Source organism: Chanodichthys erythropterus, chromosome 21 (genome assembly GCF_024489055.1).
Source record: "Chanodichthys erythropterus isolate Z2021 chromosome 21, ASM2448905v1, whole genome shotgun sequence".
NCBI lineage: Eukaryota > Metazoa > Chordata > Actinopteri > Cypriniformes > Xenocyprididae > Chanodichthys > Chanodichthys erythropterus.
This window is the reverse complement of record NC_090241.1, coordinates 19,390,955-19,407,872: the sequence shown is the minus strand read 5'-3', so window position 1 is coordinate 19,407,872 and position 16,918 is coordinate 19,390,955. Positions and strand designations below refer to the sequence as shown.

Sequence of the window (16,918 nt, the reverse complement as noted above, 5' to 3'; positions counted from 1 at the left end):
CTCAGTTGTCTGTCCATTTATTTCTTCTTAGGTCTTACCCAGATTTAAATAACATCACAAGAGCAAATGCAACTCTTGACAAGTGTTCTGATGTCCAACAATGACTTTTAAGAAATTTAAACACAAACAAAATATCCTATTACATGGGGTACTGCTTTGCATCTGATAGGTTTCTAACCTTTGACCAGTGACTTTGGTTTTTGGATTCATACATTACACTTTCTCCTTCTGAAAAAAAAATTGTACAACTGCATAAATATAAAATTCTTGAAACCATGAAAATGGCAAAAACATTCATTAGAAAGTAACACCACATCATGTGATGTCTCAGAACAAAAAAAAAAAATTAAAAGCACTGAGTTGCCATGGTGACCACTGGCCACTTCAGTCCTCCACACTAGACACACAGTTCTACACTTAATAGTAAAGGAAAATAAAAGCCTTACACAGAATTTTCATTAGCCCCAATTTCCCAAATTGCAAGATCAAATAAAAAGTCAAAAGGTGATGTAAAAACATTCCCCACAATCAATGAAAAAAAAGATGAAAAGAATAAGGGGAAAAAAGGTTTGAACGGAGTGCAGTCACTTACAAACACACACAGACCTGGGGAGTTCAGAGCGTACCATGCCAGTATTTTCAGTTAAGTAGACGAATACGCACATTCATACTCAAACTCTCTCTCATATACACACACACACCTTGGACCGCTAAGTCTTTCTCACATAAGACAACAGAAATTACAACATGGCTTGGAAAGGACCATTGTATGCGACTACTGCACTGCACACTCCATAAAATAGAAAGAGACCACACTAGGCAGAAATACTCAGGGGACAGAAACACTGCTCGCTACATCAGTAGTGGAATTATAATTTACAGTAATAAATGAACGTCCCATGGCTCACGGAATATTCTCATTTACAGTAGAATAAATACTTTGCTATTGCTACTCTTCCTGTAATTTACATTCTAACCCTAGACATGCAGAGAAAGCTAGTGTAAAGCGTACAGATTAAGTGTAGGTCCCGTATGTTATGAAAGTTTGTTCAAGACTAGTTGTCGTTCTTGCTTTTTCCAATTGAATTTGTCCTCGTCTTTGTTTATTCATCTAAATTACTGTGTTTTGAAATGGGCAGAATAAAAGTGCTATTTTCATAGCTATGGTCATGATGAGGGGTTTTTGATGGTGATTTTGATGTCAAAACGTCCCTGAGAACGGTCCTTCTCGCTGTAATCGATGTTCTGTCCGTATACTTTACACTCTATGCGCATGTCGAAATCCCTCGTGATGTTGTGGAACTTGATGGCCACCAGAGGCTGGAGGTATTGGGGCTGTAGCAGCTTGCCGTAGTAAGGATAATACTGGAGGGGGAAACCAGCGCCTATCCCGAAGTATTCGACCGGTCCGAGCTTATCGGCTTCCTCTTCTCTCTGTTGACAAGCAATAACTAGTGTTAGATCATTCCCTGGAGCACTATGGCACATTGACTTTTGCATCACAGTGTACATTTCTTTGCAAAAGGCACGTTCACATCAAGAACCATAACTATACGATACCTAAATTAGCGTCCACACCAATGAACGATTTTTACTATAAGGATTTCAACAATTTCGTTCTTCTAATTCATTATCGTTAAAGTTGTAGTGTAGACTTCCCTTTTCTCACAGAATTAGAATGATTATCTAAACTTTATAGTTCTCATTATAGTTGTCTTGGTGTCAAAAATGAAACCTCTGTCATCATTTACTGATCCTCAAGTTGTTCCAAACCTGTATGAATTTCTTTCTTCTGCTGAACACAAAAGAATAAATATTTTGAAGAAAATGGGCAAACTTATAGTTGATGGGCCACATTAACATCTGGAATAACACACTATGGAAGTCAAGGGGGCCCATCAACTGTTTGGTTACCGACATTCTTCAAAATATCTTTTGTATTCAGCTGAAGAAAGAAATTAATACAGGTTTGGAACAACTTGAGTAAATGATGACAGAATTTTCATTTTTGGGTGAACTATCCCTTTAACACTTGACTGGCAAAATAGTAGGGATGCACAGATAATGCAATTCTGACCCATAATTGTCTTAATTATGCTATAGCAGTGGTTAAACGGATCGTTGTTGAATCGTACGGATCAAGCCCCACCGTTTGGCACGCATGTGATTCGCGGATCAATTGCAAGTTTAACCACAATAAAGTGAAAGGTTATCATTTGCACGTGTTTTGTCTTGCTAATTTACACATTAAATGGATATAAAACCATTCCAATGCTAGAAGAGGCAAAAGAGGATTTAATTCGGTGTCGCACGTCACGCTGTTATCGGTGCGCACAGACGCACATACATACAAGGCTCGCACGCACACCGAGAGAGGCTTGTTTCAGATAGCTTGTGAACACCAAACTGATTTCTCTTTCATGTCCTCAATGCACTTGGATGGACACATACACGCATTATGTCAGTTAAAATACCCCTCTCAGCAAGTATCCTTGTAAACACGTTTGGTTATGTCTTAAGTGACCAAAGTGAGAATTCGAATGTGTATCTGTCGGATGTATGCGTGCATGGGGTCTTACTCTTGACCGCAACCTATAAATATCTGCTGTTGTGTCATGTAAATCAAACAGCAAAACACAGCTTTAACAAAGATTAATCTATATTAATCATTGTCATTTTACATTTAATTATTACATTTCTGTACACGAAAATGAATACTTTATTTGTAAGTTTGTTGTATTTATCTATGCTTGTAATTGGTGTACAGTATTTGTTCCTTTTACAGTCTGTTCACTTGCCTTTAATAATGTTTTAGTTAGGCTAGTAGTTTCTGCTGTGGTATCAGAGTAGTTAAAGTGGGCTAAGTAATAAATGCAAAGTAACCCCCCACCCCCCAATTTTTTTTCGTGCTGATCCGGAAAATGATCCGATCCGTGACTTAATAACTGTGATATGATCCGAACCGTGAGTTTTGTGATCCATTGAACCACTATGCTATAGCCAATATTGTAAATGTACGTGTTAGTTGATGTCAAAGGTCATCTAAATGTAAAAACCATGGAAATTAACATGCACAATAATAATAAAAAAAAATCTCTAAAATCGGACGCTAACCAATACGTTGACGATAATGTATTGCATCTCTACATAAGAATGCTATTTTACCAAGATAATTTGTAAGTATTTCTTACCTTGGTTGAGCAGTGGATTGGGATCAGATGGTTCTGAAAGTTAGGGCGGGCTGCCTCAGGGATACTGTCATTGGAAGCTGGAGGCTGAGGAGAGAGATTGGCAATGTGATACAATCCCAATATTAATGTAAATGTTGCCTCAGGCTAACAAAGCACTTGATTTATATATATATATATATATATATATATATATATATATATATATATATATATATATATATATATATATATATATATATAAGATAATGCTTTTTTTCTACATCCTGCTACTCTTTGATAACTCACCCGTGGCCTGAAGTTCACAATCCTATTGAGTTTAACGATGAGGCAGGGCTTGCCTTCTCTGAAGCCAAATTGATCATCAGATTCGCCTGAGCATTCCTTCAGCAAGTTTCTTTTGAAGCGGCAGGCCTTCCTCACACCGTCTGTGCTCTCCAGATCTCCACGCTCCGTATAGGTTTTAGGTGCGTCTGAACATGAAATGATTTAGGCTTATTAGTGACTAGTACAACTTTATTTGCTTTGCATTACTACAACAGTGCACAGACATGCAGGACAGCAACATGGGTCGAATAAAGCCCCAATTGTCTACCTAAGCAGTGAACTGTTGACTTGTGAATGAAGATCATATGACACAGCTGGGGAGTGATGTAGGAGATCACTTCCTGAACTGAACCCTTTTTAGCTGACCTACTTAATAATAAAGCTAAAAGCTTGGGTTTATTGAGACATGTATAGCTCAAAGATGATCATAAAACTTATCGTACCTCCGCAGTCTTCAAATTTGCTGCTGTCCTCCTGTTTGTTGTCGTCGTATGCTTTCAGAAATTCTCCCATATGACTCACATATGCTTCGTAAGTATCATCTTTACCAATAGTAAAGCTGATCTCTGCTTTATCCGGGCGTGGGGTGTGTGATAAGCCTGTAAAAAAAAGTGGAGAGGTTAAATGTGGCCTGAACACCTGGTGATGAGAACATTTAGAATGATTTTCCCTCCAGCTATCAGAGCAGCGAATGCCTGGTCCATTCATTGACATGGAAGTTTGCTATTCAGATTCCCAGCTTGGCAGTAATTTTCCACCAGCTCGATCGTAAGGCCACAACAGGGTGTGGCGTGAGCGGAGCCAGCAGAGAAGAACAAGCGATCGGAAACCTTATATTGTCTGTAATGCCAATTTTTGTTTTAACAGCTTGGTAATGACCTCCAATGCATGTGCTGCATCTGGTGTAAAAGAGGAGCTTCTGGCTTATTGTACATGAGAAAGTCACACAGACATTGTTTAATTCACTTTTAAGACTCCGGTTAGAGCTTGCGAAAGTCTCCCAACCTTCCCCCTCCTCCTCTCCACAACTTCACGTGCTCCTGTCACACAATGGAAACTTTTAGCCCCTAAGAGGGAGGCGGGACTTGAACGCAGGCAGCATGTCATTTCTACGCCCGGCCTTCTTTGCAGCAAATAGCTGCACACCATGGTGATCTCCACTTCATTCCTACTCATGTTGATTCTTTTTAAACTTTGGCATTCAAGGGCCGCCTCTCTTAAAGGGGAAAGGGCTCTTCTTGGCAAAGGCGTTTATGTTCAGGACCTTCACAAATACAGCTAAATGTAATGCCAAGGCGGGAGTGTGCACTATGCAAACATTCACTGGCATGGCTGGTGTGGCAAATGGCTGGCAGTGGAGCAAAGGGCAACCTAACAAGGATTATGGAAACTGCAGTATACAATGCTCTCCACTGTTTCTTTTGCCCATTTTTAGCCTAAGTTCAACTGCAAAACAAGCTTTTTTGTGCAAAACAAGCTTAGCGATACACCTAGAACCAGTATGTTTAAGCGCACAAATACTGATAACATCAACCTCGGCTGAAATACAACAAGACATACCAGTTCAAAGACATGCAAAGTGTGTGGATGAGGTACAACAATGCTGTTAGAACCCAAACGGGAAGCCTCGTCAGTCTGGCCGGGAGTGTGAAGGTCAAAATGGCTTTCTGTGTGTGTCTCTCCTTCTACTCCCTCACACTCCTACCACTCCACCCGCTCACTCCGAGGTCAGGCAGACCTTTAGGGCCGCCGAAATGTCAGGGTTTACAGAAACAACATTAACTTCCAGCATTATGGAACAGTTTGAGTGTGTGTAAATGAGAATATCCCAAAAACAGTTTGTTCTTTCCATTTTTCCATATCAATGGCAAAGAATAACATGTAATGTTCCTGCTGGCTCAATTACTTTTAATAGCCTGTGACAGCAAGGCCTCTTGAAAAGGCTTCTTGTCAACCAGGTGACAAACAAATCTCTGAGTTTAAAGTGATTCAAAAGCTTCTGGCATTTCACTTTAAAACACGTTAAGATTTACACCAAAACTGCAAATGTAGAACAAGACATAAAAACACCTTTCAAATAGTGTGTACGAGAACACTAAAATGACCACTTCTATGTTAGTCAAAATCATCAACTACACAACAACATTCTTACAACAGTCGCATATGGTACTTATCAAAAATCGTGCCAGTCAAAACAACTATTAGCATTAAAGTACATATAGTTCATTCTGTATCTCTTCAGTTTGGTGATTCATTCACAGAACCCTTCCTCTGAACACTTTTGGGCATGTAATATCTCCAGCATCAACCAATCTGGTTTGTTACCTGGGGGTGCAACCCTGTCCTGGTATGTGGGTTTGTAGTTGCTGAGAGTCAGGAGCATGGCCTGTATGGTGCCAATGAAAATTCCAGCCAAGCAGCCATAGAAGATAACGTAGAAGGAGAAGATTTTGACTGCAAAGAAAAATATATAGCATGAAATCAATGGGATGTTTTAGAGCACATATAAAATTACAATCATTTTCCACCAACACAAAACCAAATGGTCTCAAACATAAACAATGTTTAAAATGTAAAATGAGCATTCAGAGTTGGCATGATTCACCTCATCTATTTTCTTAATACATGTTTTAGATCTTTTTGTGAATGCCGTAACTCAATCTTCCTGTGAAATGCTGGACCCCTTTTGTACAATCCACTGGAAGCTCACATTCAGATCTGCATCCATCCCATTAGCAACTACGATAATCCATTTCACTCTGATGTACATTCGGAAGATAAGATCTGGCGCTACTTCCATTTCATCGCAACTTTAAAGTGACAAAGCGCCAAAACAAAACTATGGAAGCTTGGTTAATTGCAAATTTTTATCTAAAAATTTAGACTTTTGTTTTCCATCTCAGTCTAAGTCTTGAATTTTGAGTTTATATCATGCAATTCTTACTTTATAACTCAAAATTGTGAGTTTATATCCTACAATTGTGTGAAAAGTCATAATCGCAATATAAAAACTCGCAATTGCAAGAAATCTGGGAGTTTAGATCACAATTCTATAGCAAGTTTATATTCTACAATTCCGACTTTTTTTTCCAAGTTCATATCTTAAATTCAGACTTTATAACTTGCAATTGCGACTATATCTCACAGTTATGAGATAAAAGTCAGAAAAAAGTAAGTCTCTCACACTTCTCATTGGTTTCCCTAAGGCTTCACTAAAACAAGTTAATCATGTAACAACAATACATTTTCTTTTCACAGTCTTCAGTTACAGTATTTTTCTCAAAGTTCTGAGTTAATGTCTTCAGTTCAGACTTTATAACTCGCAATAGCTTGTTTATATGTCACAATTATGAGAAAAAAGTCAGAATTGAGAGATATAAACAAGCAATTGCAAGAAAAAATGAGAAATACAAAGTCGTAATTACCTTTTTATTTTTTAATCTGCGGTGGAATCAAGTTAAACGGTATCTAAACTAGTTAGAATAAAGATAAACAAACCCCCTGTCAACTGTCTTCTGAGATAAGTGACTTTTAAAATGATATATTATAATTGACAATTCTTTTATAAAACATTTATCTGATTACGCACTGATTGAGTCTTTAATTCAGTTTTACTGATCATAAAAAACTATATAATTGCAAAAATATACAACATGCCAACACGAACATGCCAGAAATGTGAGTCTTAGGCCCTTTTAATTTTCCGAAACTGAGGAAGCCGGCTGCCTTCTAACTATTTTATGCAAAGTTGCCAATAATCATGAAACAACCCAAACTTCCCTGTCTAAAGTAAAAGCGATAACAGAACTCCCAGAGCTCACATGTGCCTGTGTGACGCAACAACAGTATGACATTCCTGTCTGTCAGATACTGTGCCAGTCTGTGGGCTTCATTGAAAGCGCTTCCCAACAACCACTTCAAACCAGTCGCCACCAAACACAAGGGCCGGTTTGTGTGTGTGTGTGTGGATGATGGGGTTATACTTCCTTTCCTTCAGCCCTGGCACTAAAACTTTGCCGCCTCTTAAATCTACAGGAAGCACATTCAAGTTTGAATACAGTCCCACAAACAATAGGTTCACGTGTTGTACTCTCAGTGTGGGCAGAGAAAGAAGCTTTTCCCTGAGGGTAGGAATAATAGGATGTCTGTTTTTAAACTTCTGTGATGTTTTAAAAACGTAATAAACCCACATTCACAAAGAATAAGAGTAAGAGTATCACATGCCAGCAGTGAAATCAACGCGTCTATTGGCTGTTAACCATGTCCTTCAGTCTCTCACACTTCTCATTGGTTTCCCTAAAAGGCTTCACTAAAACAAGTAATGATGTAACAATACATTTTCTTTACATGAAGTCTTCAGTTACAGTATTTTGCGGGCAGCAACCTGAGTGAAATAATAAAATGGACCACCTTTACATAAACAATTATCGGCAAAAGAGACTGAAAGATGTTAAAACTCCACTCTTCAAATGATATGAGCTTTAATGAAATCATATGCGTCAGTGAAAATGCTTCCTCTACCGCTAGCGTATTGCTTGGATAGCGTTTTCCAAATTTATCAAACTAAACAAACTATAAATACTCGTTAATTTAAAGTCGACGGTTTTACGATATTTTTCGCAGACATTACTATTCATTTTCAAATGAAACTTCAAGCACACAGAGAAGAGCCTAGCTGGCTAAGCTACATGTGACTGACTCCCACATGTGTCAGACTCAAACCTGTGTTTCATCTTTCCATCCGTTACACTGCTTAACTACGTGTTTTAAACTTTTCGTTTCTTTTGAAATATGAAAAGCATTCTGTTAAAACGCGTTGTTACTGGATAATGTAACTTTTTAATAACAGGCATTGAAAGTGCAGCAAATACACACAAACACACAAGTCGATCTTCTATCAGGAGGGCAGCGATAAACACAAATGTTAACAACTGATAAAACTTTCAGCTAGTCTCCCGCTTTATTAAAATGACAAACTCAGCTGATATATATTTACAAAGAAAGCAGGAACAAAGCAGTACTAAATAAGCAATTATTCTTACATTGCTGTAGGCCATAAACTAGACATGCCAAATTACTTTGAGTCACCTTGACGAAAGAAAATAGTTAGTCACCAGCACAAACACGATCATGTCATTACAGGCTCTTCACTGTACAAAAAACAAAAGTTTCCATCCATGCCACAATAATTTCTGCTCGATTTGTTGGTGTTTGAACTCGATATTCTTGCTGATTTATATTAGTAAAATGAAATTTGAAACCAATTTGATGCAAACAAAGTTAAAATAATATTTTAATGGTTGGAAAATAGCAAACTGTCCTTCAACGACAGCTATGCTGACCATTTCAGATGTAGCTGAATGACATCTTTCCTAAACAGTAATAACATCCGTATAACGACCTTCAAAATAACCTTTTTTCTTTTCAAACATCCCCGCATTGGCCCAAAACTTCAACATTTATTCAAACAATGAATCAAATACAAAAACATTTTGTGCAAAGCACTGTTTTCCTCTTTTTTTTCCATTCAGTCAATGCCATTTCACCACCTTGTGGCTCACTGTGCGCATTATTCATTGATCAGTCCTTCATGACCATAACTCGATTCTTTCGGCTCACTCTATTCACTACAACTGTTTATATGCTTAATTTTTACGAATATCTATAATATGATCATCTAATTAGGCGCCATTGCGAGGCGGATTTTTTTTCCTTTTGAAAACGAAAGTCACGACGCAGTCAAATCAAACAGGTGTTGGGCTTTTCCAAAGTCAGGAAACACACTTTAGCCGTTTCTCCTGTCTTTAACTTTTGAACGTATCGATATTTAAAATCTAGTTTAATCCAGGAAAAGAAGCGCTGATGGAACAATCGTGAACACTTACACCAACTGCCGCCTGTGCGTCCTAAAAATTCCTTCTTGTCGGAATTCCAGATAAAGCTCTTCCATCCACCATCACCATCTTTATTTGCAGACATTTTCGGTATGTAGATCCCTTTTTGGTGGTGTTTAAAGCGGGCCTTATGGACTTTACTGCGATGTTATCCCCTTCCTAAATGTTGTAAAAAAGGACAAAGTCGTACCCGGTACCTTTGGTTGTACCCACTCAATATATAGTCGAGGCTTGACTCCGCCCATCGGCTCTTTTAATAAGTTACCTTCAAAAGAGGGAGGGCAGATTCCGGCCAATCACAGGCCGTCTTGGTTTTGCGTAACAACTCGTAAACGGGGGAGGAATTTATGCTCGCTTGAGTGGTTCAGTGCTGTTTCGTTCAAACTCTAAACTGTGTTCTTTGCCCAAAATTCTAGAATATTTCCCCTCTTGATCTCATAAATTAATGTCATAGGCAAACCCACCGGTATATTTTGATTGTTTGAACGACAATAAGTACCACGGTGCTTTTTTGGACATGTAGGCCTGCCATTGTACTGTAAGGTTTTTATGGGCTTGTAACATGTTATTCTTGGAAGTATCTTAGAGTACCATATAAACACCATGGTACATTATTTAATATCTGAATACCATAGTACTTGGTACTGCCAAAGTAGCCTACTTTTTAAAAGGGGATAGAGCGTTGTAGCAGATCAACTGATCATAAAGCAATTTAAGTGGTCATATAATCATTTTATAATCATATAATTTAATCAAGTGACATTTATGAAAGTACAGATGGCGCTATGATACAAAGCACATTTTCTTCTCTTTGTAGGTCTTCATTACAGAGATAAAATGCGTGTGTATTATGTGTGTCTGTTGTTAAGGGGAGGAAACATTTTCCCACTGACCTGTTGTGGAATACTCAAGTTCAAGTATGCGAGCTGTGCTTCATTCAAGGTCATTTGTAGGAGGCAGCAGAAGATTGAGGTGAACCCACCTATACACATGCACTGAGCCATACTTTCAGTCTCTCAATAGGGTGTTTATTATATATCTTTTCACTTATTTTCTTTCTCATAAACTATAGACAAGCTCTAACAAGTGTAACAAGTACAGGTATTAGTTCCTGCACACTGGCATTACTGGTTCTTTCTTTGAGTTTGGGGGTCTGTTTGATCCTTGAGCTCCATACCTTACAGTTGCATTTAATTAATCAGTTAAATGTAACATGTTTGGCACTTCAGTAATACAAGAATGTGACGTTAAAACAGTGCATGCTTTAACTGATGCATCTCTCAATAAATCTTAATATATGGCTGCATGTATAGTTGTTGTGGGTGTGGAGCTTCAAAGATGTGCACACAGGTTTTTCCACTAGGCCAATTATGACCTCAGTATGTCTTTTGTAGCCCAAAGTACTTTCATTGAGAATAGAATGAATACATTATCAATGAATCCGTATTATAGCGGAAAATGTTGTGAATGATTGATAGGTTCATATAAAATTGGTAGCACTTTTTAATAAAAATGTTAGGTACAATGTACTTCATGTTGCATTGCAAATTGCTCTTTTGCTGCTATTGAGGTGGGATACGAGAATGGTTAGGGACAAATTTGGTGGTATGTTTTGGTTTAAGAGGTAAGGGAATGGTCAATAGTGTAATTATAGGTGTAATTACAAAAAAAAATTATTAAAGAAAATAAAAAATTAATTAATTACATGCAGGGATTTTTAAAATATAAGTATAATGTAAAAACCTGTACACAAAAAGTGCATTGTATCAAATGATTAATTTAAAGTCAAAGACACTTAATATAAAGTGGGGCCTAAAATCCTTACTCTTATACAAGCATATATTTGTAATTTTAAAGGGATAGTTCACAAAAAAAAAAAATATGTCAACATATACATTTTTTTGCATTCCTTTCTTCTGCGTAACACAAAAGAAGATATTTGAAGAATGTTTCAGCTGTTTTTTCTGTACAATGAAAGTAAATGGGGTCCAAAACAACACTGGATGCCATTGACTCCCCCCACCCTCCCCCCAAAAACATACTTTATTGTCTTGCAACGTTTGGAATGACATGAGTAAACTATGCAAAAGTTTATACGTGAGAAGATCATTTACATGACATAAACATCAACGCATTTCTGTCCTGCACAAGTCCCGCTGGGGCAAAGGCTTTGTATTTACATAGGTCAGGCTATTGGCAAGTCCTCTGGGAGGTGCTGCATTCCAGTATAGGTTGCTGATTGAATGTGGCATGCGCATGAACTGCCAGATCCCAGTTCATCAACAATGTCATACCTGTGCAGCGGCACGGAAAGATGGCATCTTCTTGAACACGGTCGTCTGTTCCCCCTCTGTTTGACACTAAGTAAACTCTGCCATTACTTTCAACTTCAAAACAACTTTTCACTAGCTGACAAGCTGAGGTGCACAGATAGTATGTTGAGCCCTTTGATGCCTGAACTATTCTTAGTGGTAGCTTTTTTCAGTGCCCTTTCCTTCACAGCCAGTGCATCGTGGAGCATCAGCAGTGTTTTCTTGATTTGTGTGGAACACAGTTGTGATCCAATTAAATATATCTAGCCTGATAGTTTCAAAGACTGCCTGGAGCTTTGAACGTTTTAAAAAGCATGAAGTTTGTGGCCTCTTTTGTGTTTATCTCAGTAATGACACTGGTTCACTTTGCCAGCAGAGAGTATGGGTGGTGATAAGGGTTTTTCCCCCTGGCCTCTATATGTGCGAGGCCATATCTATATCAAGCTCTGACAGCGGTGTCAAAATTCAATGTAAATTTAAGAGCTAGACTAAATGACAAAAAGAGGGTGACACAACATTCTGATGTTGCTTAATGAAATGATGGAGGTATTTATTTGTGCTGACATGCATAATTGGTCATCCATGTTCTGTCTAAATCACACTCAAAGACTTCTGAATTTAGCATCATTTTTCAAATGTACTTTGAAGGATTCCGTTGGGTAAAACATTGCATCATGATTTTGGTGGAGAAGACTTCTCATGCCACCTCTGTGTCATATTTACATAGAGCCTTCGCTCTGGAATGCAACCTCTGGCTGTAAGGTGGAACATTTTTATGACTTACAATAATAAAATGACCACGTTTATCCTTTCAGTGTAAACAGAGTTACACATCTGTAGTGTTTAGGCCACTTATTGCTTCACGGAGAGTTCATCCAAGCTGAAAAATGGCATTGTGCAGTGTAAAACAGTATATAAGAATTGTCTCCTCTTATTATTTTCTCTAAGCAACAGAGCATGGTTAAAAGCTAGCATTTTAAAAAATGATTATTTCCTAAATTGTTTATTTGCAATTATTTATACTGTTTTTTTAAATAATGTACCTAAATATTTATTAAGAAAATTCACTGAGTTTTCATTAAAGGGTTAGTTTACCCAAAAATGAAAATTCTGTCATTAAGTACTCACCCTCATGTCATTCCACACTCGTAAGACCTTCGTTCATCTTTGGAACACAAATTAAGATATTTTTGATGAAATCCGAGAGGTAAACGACTTGTCCATGGACGGCAATATAAACACCACTCTCAAGGTCCAGAAAGACATTGTTAAAACAGTCAGCGTGACTACAGTGGTTCAGCCTTAATTTTATGAAGCGACAAGAATACTTTTTGTGCGCAAAAACAAAACAAAAATAACAACTTAATTCAACAATCTCTTCTCTTCTGTGTCATTCTCATATGGTGTTTACGTCCAGCGCTTCCAGGTTGTATGTCAGAACGCTGACTCATTATTGGCCGGCTCCTGAGTCAGCATCACACGCATGCGTCATGCTGCTCATGTGAACAATGTCAGCCAATACCGAGCCAGTATTCGGACGTAAACATGGCCTTCACTGTGCTTACTGCGGCAACTGCGTAAGGATAATGACAGGGAAGAGAAAAGATTTGAATGAAGTCTGGGGGTTTTTTGCGCACAAAAAGTATTCTCGACGTTGCTTCATAAAATTAAGGTTGAACCACTGTAGTTGACTGTTTTAACAATGTCTTTAGTACCTTTCTGGACCTTGAAAGTGGTGATTATATTGTTGTCTATGGACAAGTCATATATCTCGCAGATTTTATCAAAAATATCTTAATTTGTGTTCTGAAGAAGAACGAAGGTCTTACAGGTGTACAGGAGTAATTAATGACAGAAATGTAATTTTTGGGTGAATTAACCCTTTAAAATTGCTTAACAAAAATAAGTGAATTTTTCCCAAGAGAAATTTACTTATTTTTGTTTAGCGATTTCAATGTAAACGTAAATTTTCTTAATGTTAGGAGGGTTATATATGGAGCTCTTCAACACATCTGATATGCAACAATCTTGGCAGTGATTCAGATACCTAATAACTTTTTATATTTTAATGATTCAGAAATCATTCCAGTGTTCAGGAAACATTTCTTATAATGCTGAAAACAGTTTAATATTTTTGAGGAAACCATGATGCATTTTTCCCCTCAGGATTCTTTGAAGAAAAGAAAGTTCAAAAGAATGGCATTTATTTATCTACTTTTTTTATTGCTATATGTTTTATCTTCAGCCATTAGGACACAGTGAGTGCAGCCTTGCAGACATGGCCTTTATAATGAGAAACAACAGAGTCATTTAGGGGGAAAAAATGTGCCTTATAATGTGCACTGGGTACCAGTCTCTCTGTATACTGAAGCCCTCTAAAAACAAAGGCCTAATTTCTTTATGCTTGAACTGCACCAAAGTTGATACTGCACATATAGGGTCCAAAAGTCTCAATTTTGAAAAAACTGGGATTCAAAATCTTATTTAAACCTGGAAATAAATAGAAAGTTTTAGGATTTTGAAAAACTGTAAATAACAATTCTTATAGCTTAAAAATCTCATTTTCATTTTCAAGTTGTTTGTAATAAAAAATATTTTATTTTTAAAGAAGAAGAAGAAGAAGAAGATGACAGCATTTTCACTAGTGATCTCATATATTTTGACCCCAATTTGGACAACATAAAATATATCAGTATTCTCACTGGTGCTATAACAACACAACTAACCTAGATTTTGTGCAAGCTGAGCATAGCAGGAAGCTTTTAGGGGCTACTAAGATGTAGTTTCTGTCACGTACATTTATTCTTCTCTCTCGCCTCATGTTTCTGTCAGGTTTTACTGGAGCCAGCAGGTCAGCGGGGTGCCTGAACTCATCTCCCCACACACAATTAGAGGAGCAATCTAGGAAGTGATCAAGAGACAGCCAACCCAGCGCAGGACACAGCCCGAGGGAACTGTGGGCCAGACTGACTGCATAATCAATATCCCTCCTGCTCCAAAAAAAAAAATGGCACGCTATTTACTGTATGCGCCGATTTACCATCACTTACATTCAGATATTATATGCATTTATGTGTGAGTTTGCAGTTGATGCTATGTGAATACACTGTGCCATGTAGGCTCTGAAAATGCATAGGCTACTGTTGCCAGTTTATTCATCTGTTTTTGTTGTTATCCAACGGAAAACAGAAAGCGTACAAGCACACCTTGTCAGTTTCATCCACCATCTGATAAACTTTGTGTCAGTCATACAATGCTAACATAATCAAAGGTGCATCCGTTTTCAGACATCACTGGAGCTTAAACAAAAAAAAATTCTGCTATTGCAGAAAGGCTCACTTAACTTCACAGGCTCGTAGGCTACTCCACAGTGACATGTGAGAGAAACAAAAGTCAATATTGTGCTTTCAGAAGAGCAAGTACTACGATTGGTCTTGACATGAAGGTAACCCACACCCCTCTGTGGTGCAAGCCACCGATAGGTGGAGAACACATAGGCTCCGCCCTTGAGTGGTGGCTGAATTAATGAAGCACTCTATTCACCAAGCCATGTGAGAACCCTAGTGGTTATGTGCTCAGTAAAGGTCAGTGAGACAAGGTCATAGAAATCAATGGAGAAGCTTGAATGAAAGTGTATTTGAAAGACCACCGTCAAAACTTTTGGCATAGTACAAACATTACCAGTATAAATATATTTATTTATAGAATTTATTTTATATTAACTATTTTCTATTTGAATATATTTTAAAACGCAATTCATTCCTGTGTTGGCAAAGCTGAATTTTCAGCAGTCATTGCTCCAGTCTTCAGTGTCACACGATCCTTCAGAAATCATTCTAATATGCGGATTTGGTGCTCAAGAAACATTTCTCATTATTATCAATGCTGAACGCACTTTATTTTTTGTAGAAACTGTTACTTTTTTTCAGAATTCTTTGATCAATAGAAAGTTAAAAAGAACAGCATTTGTTTGATTTAAAAAATACTGTGATATCATAAATGTTTTTACAGACACTTTTGATCAATTTATTCTTTCCAAAAAAAAAAAAATCATACAAACCCAAAACTTTTGGACGGTAGTGTATTTAAAATGATGTACACTTACATTAGATGGCATCCAGTATCAGTGGCCTAGTTGTAGTAGTAAAAGCTGAATGGGATTTCGCTGCATGGTGGCAGCCATGTTGGGGTCACATGGCCAGTCGAATACGACTCTCATTTTATCAGACCCCTGTTATCGGACACTTTGACTGATAGAATTCTACCATAGAAATGATTGCAAAAATAAGATTAGTGTGATATTCCGAATTCTGCATATACCACACACAAAATAAAATAATCATAGTTGACCAGCGCATCTCAGTTTTGAATGATGCTGCATTAACACAAAGAAGACATATCGGTCAGAGCAACATTAATACGGATGACTGGATGCACCTTTAATGTGCATAAAAAGGAGCAGGAGGACTGTGCTGAAAGTCAAAATAAGAAATATAGCTGGATATCAGAGCTCTTTGTTTGACAATAGCTGCCTGTGACTTCATATGGATGGAAGTGTTATTTCCCATTTATTCATTAGCAAACATTTTTTCCCCAAAGCAACTTACAAAAGAGGAACTTAAAAAGGCAATGCATCACAGAGGCAAAATTATTCATATTTTCTGTAATGAATGCCTTGGATTTTTGGTATCTTCAGGTGCATCATGAGGTTGTTGATGACCTCTTGGTGTGCAAGTAGTTATTGTTTTAATGAAAGAAGGTTGAGGGAGAGACAAAAAGAAAGGGTGAGAACCTTCTAAAAGTTTTCTGAGGCGTGATTAGTTTCTAACCCATCATGCTCTTCTCTCCCATTATTCCCCTGTCAAGGCAGCTTACAGTAAAATGCCCACTGACTTCACAAAGGCTCTCGACACTTCTTCCAAGAAACCGTGATCCATTGCTCTAATGAGGTAGGCCCTGGAGTCAGGCAAGTGTTTTTCTTTTCTTTTCTTTTTTTAAGAACCCTTAATGCATGGTGGCCTTTTAACTTGTTTCTTTTAATACATCAGTGAAGCTCTACTGATCAAAACTGGTCCATAAGAAAAACAAGCCCTTGCTCTATAAACCTGCACTGCATAATTTTTTTTAATTTTTTTTACTGTATTTACACACACTAAATTCTTTACAGTGAATTGTATATACCTGAAATACTCTTGAG

The 16,918-nt window shown here is 37.6% G+C and overlaps 1 protein-coding gene across 1 annotated transcript; it reads right to left on the bottom strand.

Moving 5' to 3' along the window:
• Nucleotides 1–9,623, bottom strand: atp1b1a (ATPase Na+/K+ transporting subunit beta 1a). The gene is made up of 6 exons (XM_067372606.1): nt 9,401–9,623; nt 5,841–5,969; nt 3,959–4,114; nt 3,477–3,661; nt 3,192–3,275; nt 1–1,434 (listed from the first exon to the last, which is right to left on the bottom strand). Exons 1-6 carry the CDS (start codon nt 9,492–9,494, stop codon nt 1,168–1,170), a joined length of 915 nt encoding a protein of 304 aa, XP_067228707.1. The 5' UTR covers nt 9,495–9,623; the 3' UTR covers nt 1–1,167.
• Nucleotides 9,624–16,918: the final 7,295 nt, after the last annotated feature.

Coding starts and splice junctions, on each gene's coding strand:
- atp1b1a (XM_067372606.1), bottom strand. CDS start 9,494: ATGTCTGCAAATAAAGATGGTGATGGTGGATGGAAGAGCTTTATCTGG. Junction 5,970..9,400: donor ACGCACAGGCGGCAGTTGGT/GTAAGTGTTCAC, acceptor TTTTCTTTGCAG/TCAAAATCTTCTCCTTCTAC. Junction 1,435..3,191: donor CAATCCACTGCTCAACCAAG/GTAAGAAATACT, acceptor GCTTGTCAACAG/AGAGAAGAGGAAGCCGATAA.